This window comes from Rattus norvegicus, chromosome 3, assembly GCF_021556685.1.
Source record: "Rattus norvegicus strain SHRSP/BbbUtx chromosome 3, alternate assembly SHRSP_T2T, whole genome shotgun sequence".
Classification (NCBI taxonomy): domain Eukaryota; kingdom Metazoa; phylum Chordata; class Mammalia; order Rodentia; family Muridae; genus Rattus; species Rattus norvegicus.
In genome coordinates, this window is record NC_141536.1 from 106,629,719 (window position 1) to 106,638,184 (window position 8,466).

General features: G+C 43.2%; 1 protein-coding gene across 1 annotated transcript in view; it reads right to left on the reverse strand.

Annotated features, from left to right (window-relative positions):
• Window positions 1-4,644, reverse strand: part of Ehd4 (EH-domain containing 4) — a 63,794-nt gene extending 59,150 nt beyond the window's left edge. Inside the window, exon 1 of the mRNA NM_139324.2 lies at window positions 4,388-4,644. Coding sequence (NP_647540.1) covers window positions 4,388-4,623 — 236 coding nt within the window. The 5' untranslated portion in view covers window positions 4,624-4,644. The remainder of the gene's footprint in view (window positions 1-4,387) is intronic.
• Window positions 4,645-8,466: the final 3,822 nt, after the last annotated feature.

The following is an 8,466-nucleotide window of genomic DNA, read 5'->3' on the forward strand; positions in this document are numbered from 1 at the left end:
AAAGAGTAGATCCATGTTTGATTTACTCTCAAAGTTCTATAATCAGTACCACTACCCAATTTCAGAGCACTTTTATCACTTCAGAAAGAGCCTGCATACCCATGACAATCGCTGGTCATTGCCTTTGCATACAGGAACCCAGCTGTCCCAGTGTCACCTGGTGAGGAACCTAGTCTTTTTCCACTGAACTGTCATTGGTATCTTATCAAATATCAGCTGATCACAAATATGAAGGTTTATTTGGGGGCTCTCAGGACTGTCCACTGATCTGTCCTTCTGCTAGTGCCACGCTGCACTGTTCTCAGTAGTTACATGATAAATTCTAAATCAGAAAATGTGAGTCCTCCAAACTGTCCTTTTTCAGAGCTGCCGTCTGTAATTCCGAGGTCCTAAGAATTATAGTTAGCTTGTCATTTACTGCCTCAAGCAAACAAAAAAACCAAAGATTTTAATGGAAATTATTTTGAATTTGACAACCAGTTTAGGTACTGGTTAAGTGTGGTGGCGCACTGCTATAATCCTAGAATTCCAGAAGCAGAAGTAGGAGCATATCGTTAAGTTTGAGGCCATCCTGGGCTATACAGTGGTCTAGGCCACCAAGTAATATACATTGAGACAGAAAGCAGTTCAAGAGCACTACCATATGTTAAAATGGCCCCCAACCCACAGATACTGGGTGGTTTTCCATTTAGGCCTTCCTTAACTTCTTCCAGTGATACCTTTGATATTCCAGGCAGAAGTCAGTCTTGCATTTCTTTTTGTTGGGCTTATTCCAAGGTGTCACAACTTCATCCTTTTTGGATGCTCTCATAAACAGGTTAGTTTGCTTAATGTCACTTTGAGACTGTTTATTTCAGGTTTATACAAATGCAATAGATTTCTGTCTTTTGTCAAGATTTTTTAAATAAAAAGACCATGTGGTCTGCAAATGGTTTCACCCTTTTCCAATCTGGACACAGCTTGTGTCTTTCCTGCTTTATTGCCCTGCTCTCTGGTCCTTCGAAGCCTACCTAGTTTCTTTGTTTCAGTTCTGGGGACTGAATCTAGGACTTCATACAAGCTAGGTAAGTACTACCACTGAGCAACACCCCCCACCCAGTCTATAGTTTCTGAAGTCACTTCTTTTCAAATTAGGATAAATTTTCTTGAGGAAACAAGTACAGGAAGAAAAGAGGAAGTAGAACCCTTAAGAGCAAAAGTTGCAATCTGCAGTTTTAATAGATTTCTGGGGGGGGGGGGGGCATGCTTCACAGTGGAATGATTCTGCTTTGCAGCAGCTGGGCCCAGTCATTTTTTTCCCAGAGGAGCCTCTGAAGTCAATTTTTAAAATAAATTTATTTTTAATTCTCTCTCTCTCTCTCTCTGTGTGTGTGTGTGTGTGTGTGTGTGTGTGTGCATGTGCGTGCACACATGTAAATGCTGGTGCCAGTGAGGTTCAGAGGAGGGTGATTAGATTCCCTGGGGCTGAAGTCACAGGTAGTTGTTAGCCACCTGACATGTGTATTAGGAACCAAACTCCAAATGTCTTCTGGACATTTGGGTCTTTTGGAAGAACAGGAAGTGTTCTTAACTGCTGAACACTGAACTAACCCATGAAACTTTTTTCTTTTCAAGCTTTAGCCATAAACCTGGATAAGATGATACGGTCACTTTCATTAGTGCCAATCCCTTCTCCTTCTCTGGACAATTTTTCTTTGCTGGTCAGAGGTAGACAATTTAACAGTTCTTACTATATATCCTGTCTTCTGAGAAATGAAAATAACCAGACAATAGAGCTGTCAGCTGTTTTAACATTATCCTAAAGAGACTTTGACAAATATCCCTACCACATCTGAAGCCTCCTCTGGCCTTTCGATGCTATGATCGATAGGCAATTCTACCAATCTGTTCTTCCCATTTAACTTCAACATCACTCTTATTCTGGACTTGGCCCCTCCTGTACAGGAGTGAGCATATTCTTGATACCCCGGGCTCCTCAGACACCCACCTAGGAGACCTTTCCATCAAGCAAAGGACACACTAAGCTGCCTCAGTTCTGATGAACATCTTGGGCCAGCGCATCTAATATGACTTCTATTTTCTCTAAAACAAGAGAGAAAAATAAAGGTTTTAGGAGTGAGATACATAATCACAAGTTATGTTGAATAGCTTACAATGAAGAAAAATGTTTCCCTCCATGATTCTGTGGCTCCTGTGTTAGTCAGATGGCAAAGAATAAGCAACTTTATAGACAAGCCCCTTCCACAGGTTTGTGTGACCACTTAGTGCTTGCAGCTAGAAGCAAAGTGCCCAGGTCCCTAGCCAGGCCCTAACTAAACAAGGTCCAAGAAGGTCAGCTCTCATGGCCATCTCCTTTGTTTACCTCTCTAAGTGTCAAGTCTCCAGGACAGTTGCCCCCTGTTTACGGCTCTCCTCCCAGAACAATCACTTCCTTCTGCTCCCCTCTAAAATCAATGTCAGATGCCACAAGTGCAGCTTTGTCCAGCTTCCTGTCCACAGAGAGCTTCTTCTAACCCTCAGGTCCATGCTGGGCCCTTTGTGGAACAACAAGCCACTAGGCCCAAACTCCCAGCCAAGGTGACTCCTCCCTGGCTGTAGCTCCTACTGAGTTCCAGCTCTAAAAAGGGTTAATTGAGAAGTGTAGCCATGAGTCAAATCTCAGAATCTGTCTTTTAACACCCTTCCACAAGTGTCTTCTAAAAACTGAAGCATGGAAGAATGAGACTGTAAAAAAAATAGTATGAGGTGGGGAAGGAGGACTGATACACCATCCTGCGAATTGTACTGTACTCTCCTACCTCAGGCCTGTTTACGAGCCAGGCTATGAACAGAGGAACACACTGTCTTTAGGCTAGGTTGGTACAGAAAGAAGAAAGGCTCCCTTATCATGCACAGATACTGTGAGGGCCATGGCAAAGATACACACAGGAGGAAATGGTGGAACCTGCCACCAATCCATTTTAACAATGTTATACTCTTATTGCTCTAAGGGTAAAAGTTCTCTCCTCACACTTGTAATACTCTCCTGATAATTCCTACTGCCAAGACCTTAGTGTACCATCTGTTTGGCATTTACTTTGTTTTTGTTTCTTAGGGATTTTTGCTGTTCTTACTGCTGTTGTTTTGAAGACTGGGTCTTCTGTTGTCTAGTCCAGGCTATCCTAGATTGCCTTAGGTACCCCAGCTTCTCCAATCCTGGCATTACAGGCAAGCATCATCACAATTAGCCCCTTGCCATCTTTCAAGGAGCCAGTTACTGTAATGTATCTAGGTTCACTCCTGAGGTAGCATATTCAACACTGTTTTCAGCTCATTAAACAGCATCAAATGAAACAATTCCAGCATTGTTTCCCCCCTCTCTTTGTTCACATTTCAAAAACTACAGTGTATTTTCTTTGTTGAGTTCATTCACACTGTATCCGCAGGACCTGGCTTTAACATATTTCTTGTAGTAACAACTTTTCTATTTGTTCATAGGAGGGGAAAAAAAGATGTCAAATTTAACCGAAATGGCATGTACCCCAGACAGATGCAGTTTTCTGAACACCTGTTGAATATCAAATGATGGCGAGTGTTCTGATTCCAAAACTCTGGATCCAAACCTTAAATGTTCAGTCACTTCGCTTCGAGCAATAGGGGTCTGAACTCAGAAAAAAAAAAAAAAACAAAAACAAAAACAAAAAAAACAAAAAACGAATCTTCCCAAAGATAGGGAAATAGACGCCTTATTTAAAAAGCAGCCCGTTTCATTGTAAATTATTTCTCGTTGAGTTACTTCAAAGGAAGCTATATGATTGGAACTGCAGGGCAAGCCGGTTATTGCTTCTGGAGACAGAGCGACTGTGACAAATATTTTCAGTTTGTCAAGGGTGAAGAAATGGAAACTAACAAACAGTAACTTGACACTCCCCTTCATTCCACAGGCTGGTGAGGCAGCTACACAGTAGGCTAACTTCCTATAGATAATAAAGCTGAAGGTAGCAGCTGTTGTGGCGGAACTTGGCACCTAAGGGCTTGGCAGTACTCCCACTGTGGCGTTCACTCATTCCTTCGTTCACTCATTCATTCATCATCACTGTGCTGGAAGGTTACCTCTCCACCTAGGAGACGCATACCTTCATTATCACTTTCAGTCCCAGGCTGCGCTAATGATGAGTCTTGACCTCTCTCCCTTTCCTGCACTCCCAGGTCAGGGTGACAGGCTCAAGGAAGGCCTTGGCAACAGCAAGAAAGGGGCTCGCAATGCGCTGGGGGCCGGACTCAGGGGAGCCTTGCGCAACGGGAACCGGTTAGGGCCGGGGGAGGCGACGGGCCACCAAGCTCGGAGTGTAGCCTGAGGGCAGGCCGTGCCCTAGCGGAGGGGGAGCGTGCGGGCAAGGCAGGTTACCTGATGAAAGTGGTCTTGCCCGTGCTGTACTGGCCCACCAGCAGGATCATGGGCTTGTTTTCGAAGTCGGCGTCCTCCAGCGCTGGCGAGTGGAACTCGTGGAAGCGGTACGCCTCTTCCAGCGGCAGCACCTTGCGTTGGTAGAGTGAGCGCAGGCCTCCCGTCACCGTCTGCACCGCGTCCATACCGCCCGAGCGCTCGCGCCCGCCCGCCTGCCGCCCCATCCAGCTGAACATGCCGCCGCCCGACAACTTGCCGCCACCGCGCTTCAGTCAGAACCCTAGAACCGCGTCGCTCACTCTAGGCGCCGGAGAAGCTCTCGCCACCGCCCGCTCCCGGGCCCGCCCCCTGCCGCAACGACCAATCATCAGTCGCTGCGTCACGGGAGCGCGCTCATTATTCAGAAGCGATCTCAGGTCCTTCCTCATTGGGCGTCTGCCAGCGGTGGAGGTTCTAGCCAATGGAAAGGCGTGCCTTGAATTATTGATGACGGCATCGGTCTAGAGGGCTGGGCATGGAGAGGGTGTAGTCCAGGCGGGGTGACACAGACTCGTCTACCCCTGTACATCCTTCTGTCCAGGTGGCGTTGGCTTCCGGGCAAGTCTGAGCTGGCAAGAACGAACCACCGGAGGCCGTCCTCCTGGAACTCGACTCATCCCAAGCCTTTGGACGTGGATACTGGGGACAGAAAACTCAGAAAGTTGACAGACAGGTTCCTTTCCTGGGGCAGGTGTGCCCTGTTTACTGTCGAAGATACTCAGGCTCACCGATATAATTGGCAAAATTTGAAGAAGAGAAAGTGAACTTCAACTATTTGCGTAGACATTTCTCCTGCCTCCATTCAATTCTGGATCATGTAAAGGCCTCTTTCTCCTAGACACTGGTAGAAATCACCTATGTATCCTAAGCGAGAAACAGTGTTAGCTCATTTTCAGTGTGGCCAATGAGGCCAGCTGCAAAGGAATAACCCGAGGCTTGTTAAAATACAGATCTCGGTTCTTGCTACAGACCTACCAAATAAAATGTTGAAAGATGCAGCTCAACAAATGCCTGCAGATGATTCTCGTCTGCATAAAGTCTGAAGAAAGATCATTTATGAATTATTTCTTTAACTTGGGGGAAATGCAGAGCTGATTCAGCAAGTAGTTGTAAAATTGCTTTTTAAAGATCGCTCAGATGTTGCCAATGCAGTGAAAGGGTGTTTATGACAGCTTTGTTCATCACTAGAACTTGGAAACAATCAAGATGGCCTTCAGTAGGCAAATGAATAAGCCATGTATATCCAGACAGAAAGCTGCTGTCTCTAGGAGGTCAATTTATTAGTGAGGTTTCTGGCTTCAAGAACAAGCTAGAACCATGCTAGAAACAACAATTGGACATTCAAGAAGAAATCTGCATGCCTTGGAATAGCACCAAAACTAAGAAATGTTTAGAGCTAAATCTAAATCGAATGTACCAGATCTATATGCTGAGAATCAAAATATATTTCTAAGAGAAATGGAGGCCTAAATATACTGCCCATACCATATTCATGGACCAGAAGACTCAACAGTAAGATACAAAACGTCCCCCAATTCATTCAATGCAATCTTCAGCAGGTTTTTATTTTAGTCAAAATTAACAAAATGATTCTAAATTTTAGATGGTGGATGTGAAGGTCCCAACATAAATCAAACCATGTAAAATATAACAAACATGAAACTCTTATATTGCCTAGTTTCAAGACTAATAAAGCTACGAAAATCAAGACTGGGTGGTGTTAATTCAAACATTATCTAATAAACATAGACTAATGACATTTCAGCAACAAGCAACGAGCTTCTGTAAGTTTATCTTGACTTATGACATCACATTTTAGTTTGTGTGAGTCCATTCCATGATGTTCACCCAATGACTGCAATGCATTTCTCAGGACACATCATCAAGTGATGAACGAATACCGATGGAACAAGGTCCACAAAGAGGCCTACACATACATGGTCAACTGATTTTTGACAAAATAGATAATTTAGTAAATAACTCAAAATGTATTTGTTTTTCCTTTTGGAGCAAAGTCTCATGCAGTCAAGCTAGCCTCAAACTCACTAGATACCTGAGAAGGACCCTGCATTCTTCTGCCCCCATCTCCCAAGTGCTGGGATTACAGGGTATGCCACCAAGACTAGCTAAGCAAATCTTTTGTATAAACAGTTTAGAATGTTAGAAACGTAGCATGCATGAAGCAATGAGTTCTGTCTGCACTACCAACACCAACAACAAACTCGATCCACATATAGTTCTAGTTATACAGAAACGTGAATTACAGATGGTTGTAAGCCACCAAGTGGGTGCTGGGAATTGAACTCAGGTACCCCTGCAAGAGCAACCAATGCTCTTAATTACTGAGCCATTTCTGTAGACCCACAAATTATGTGTTTTCAATGCATGCAGTTGATTATATGTCAACCATCCTATAATGAGCTGAGAAAAAGTCATATTTTTTTTGACTTGAGAATTTCACTCTGAAGAAACTATCCTGGGGTTATTTACCTGGAGGAATAATGAATATAAAACTCTACCTGAGAATATGGTTATTATCACTTAGAATACTGTAAAGCTGCAACTAGCTGTCTCCCCACAAACTAAAAAACCGGTGGTTTCCTAGTCAGTTACTGAACATTGTGTCCTATAAGAAGGATGTTAATGACCTGAAAAAAAATCAAAGTATTTTGGATTTGGATTGAAGCTCAGTGGTGGTGTTTGCTGAGCATGCATGAAGCTCTGGGCTTCATGACCACCTGGGCTATACGAAACTCTGTCTAAAAAATAAAAAAATAAAATAAAATAACCAGGGACTGAAAAGACAACTCAGTGATTAAGAGCACTGACTGTCCTGCAGAGAATCCTGGTTTCGTTCCTAGCACTCAGATGGTGGCTCATAACCATCTGTAACTGCAGTTCCTGGGGATTTGATGCCCTCTTTTGGCCATGAATGGCATTGCATGTATGTGGTTTCTAGAAATACCCACAGGATACCCATACACGTAAAAAATATATTTTTAAATTGAAAAGATAGATTAGAGAAGCAAACGCACATACAATTAAAGAAGACCGAATGGTGGCTCCTCAGAAAAATATGAGTAGAATTACCATGTGATCCAGTAAATATACATATAATTATTTATAATATATAGTTAATGTAAATAAACTTCTAAAGGAATGTAAAACAGGGTCTCAAGGAGGCATTTGCACATCAATGATCACAGCAGCACTATTTACATTTGCCAAGAGGCAAAAACAATTTGAATGTTCACCTCTGCGTTTGTGGTTAGCATGGAGCGGTGGTTGTGATTATTTAGCTCTGCATAGGAAGGAAATCTTGCCACACGGGGCAGTGCGGGTGAATCTTTGAAGATACTCTGTCGTGAAGAAGCCAGCCACAGAAAGGTGACTGTCTTTCTTAGGGATACCACTTTCCTAGGGATTTCTAAAGCAGTCAGGTTCACAGAAACAGGAAGTCAAGTTACAGTGTTGGTTACTAGAAGTTTCAGGGAGGAGGAAACAGGGTGCAGTCCAATGGGTATAGAGTTTCCATTTTGCTAACTGGAAAAGCTACAGAGAGCGGTTGTGCAATAATGGGAAATGCTCACATATGCTGAGCTGTGTGCCTACTTACAAATGACTAAGATGATGACTTTTCTGTTGTACGGTATTGTGTAGTGTTTTAATTTGTTTTGTTTTTGAAGAGGGTCTTAGTTTAATTTTATATGTATGGGTGTTTTCTTCTTATGTTTGTCTGTGTACACATGCAAAGAGGCCAGAAGAGGGGTTCAATCCTCCTCCTAGAACTGGAGCTACAGATGAGTGTGAGCCACCATTGGGTGTTGGTGTTGGGAATTGAACCTGGTCCTCTGGAATATGACCAGTGCTCCTAACTGCTGAGCCATCTCTTTAGCCCTTGATAGGTGGTTGTTGTTGTTGTTTAATCACACTTTTGTTTTTAAGTGGATTTTTGTATGAAATTTTTTAAAATATCCAAGACAAAAATTGAAGTAATAAACTCCCAAATTGTAATACTCCCGAAGTGTGGGAAAGGATCG